Source organism: Egretta garzetta, unplaced genomic scaffold (genome assembly GCF_000687185.1).
Source record: "Egretta garzetta isolate BGI_Z169 unplaced genomic scaffold, ASM68718v1 scaffold740, whole genome shotgun sequence".
NCBI lineage: Eukaryota > Metazoa > Chordata > Aves > Pelecaniformes > Ardeidae > Egretta > Egretta garzetta.
Window position 1 is genome coordinate 52,479 of NW_009258397.1, and position 899 is coordinate 53,377.

Sequence of the window (899 nt, forward strand, 5' to 3'; positions counted from 1 at the left end):
GCAGGGGGGTTGGGCTGGGTGACCTCTGGGGGTCCCTTCCCACCCAAACCATTCCGTGATTCTATGAAAAAAAGGAATTAAAGAAGGAGGATAAAGATGAAACAGATGTTACTATAAAAACATCATTGATTTTCTCTTTCCTCTTCCTTCAGAGCATTTTGGAGATAAAGGTTCTGCACCGCGGCTATGCTGATCCAAATAATTTGAAGATTACGCAAGTTAAAATTTTGGGGGTGACCTCAAGCCCGCGGGAGGTGACTGTATCACAGAACGGTGAAGCCATCCAATCTCCTCACGTTGCCTCCTATGACAGCCAAAAACAGGTTAAGTCGAGTGTTTACGGGGAACTCCTCTCTTTGCCGTGAGTTACATGCTCTTAAGTGTGCGGGCATTCATGCCTTGGCTGAAACACAATTTCTAAAAGATATTTTTTGATTGCAAGAAAACCACTGGTGTCTTAGAAGGACTCGGGGTATTTTGAAACAGGTTTTTTTTTTTCCTACAAGATTAATGAAGTCTCGTTACAAGTCATCGTCGCGTTACTCAGTGAGGGCTGCGAGTTAAAATTGGTTCATGCTTTAATTTAGCACCTTTTCTACAGCACTCAGCGGTCTGTTGAGTCTCGTTTGTTTCTGCCTTCCAGTGGGAAGCCAGAAGAGAATGTATTAATATATTAAAATCTATAATTATTATGGAAAATTATCACCCCGAGCTGGGCGGGAGTGTCGATCTCCTGGGGGGGAGGGGGGCTCTGCAGGGGGACCTGGCCAGGCTGGATCCATGGGCCCAGCCCAATGGGGTGAGGGTCAACAAGGCCAAGGGCCGGGTCCTGCCCTGGGGTCACCACAACCCCACGCAGCGCTCCAGGCGTGGGGCAGAGCGGCTGGAAAGCTGCCCGG

At 48.4% G+C, this 899-nt stretch overlaps 1 protein-coding gene across 1 annotated transcript in view; it reads left to right on the forward strand.

Moving 5' to 3' along the window:
• Nucleotides 1–899, forward strand: part of LOC104129726 (maltase-glucoamylase, intestinal) — a gene marked incomplete at its 5' end in the record, with an annotated part of 53,605 nt that overhangs the window by 51,915 nt on the left and 791 nt on the right. The window contains 1 exon segment of the mRNA XM_035898259.1: nt 153–323. Coding sequence (XP_035754152.1) covers nt 153–323 — 171 coding nt within the window.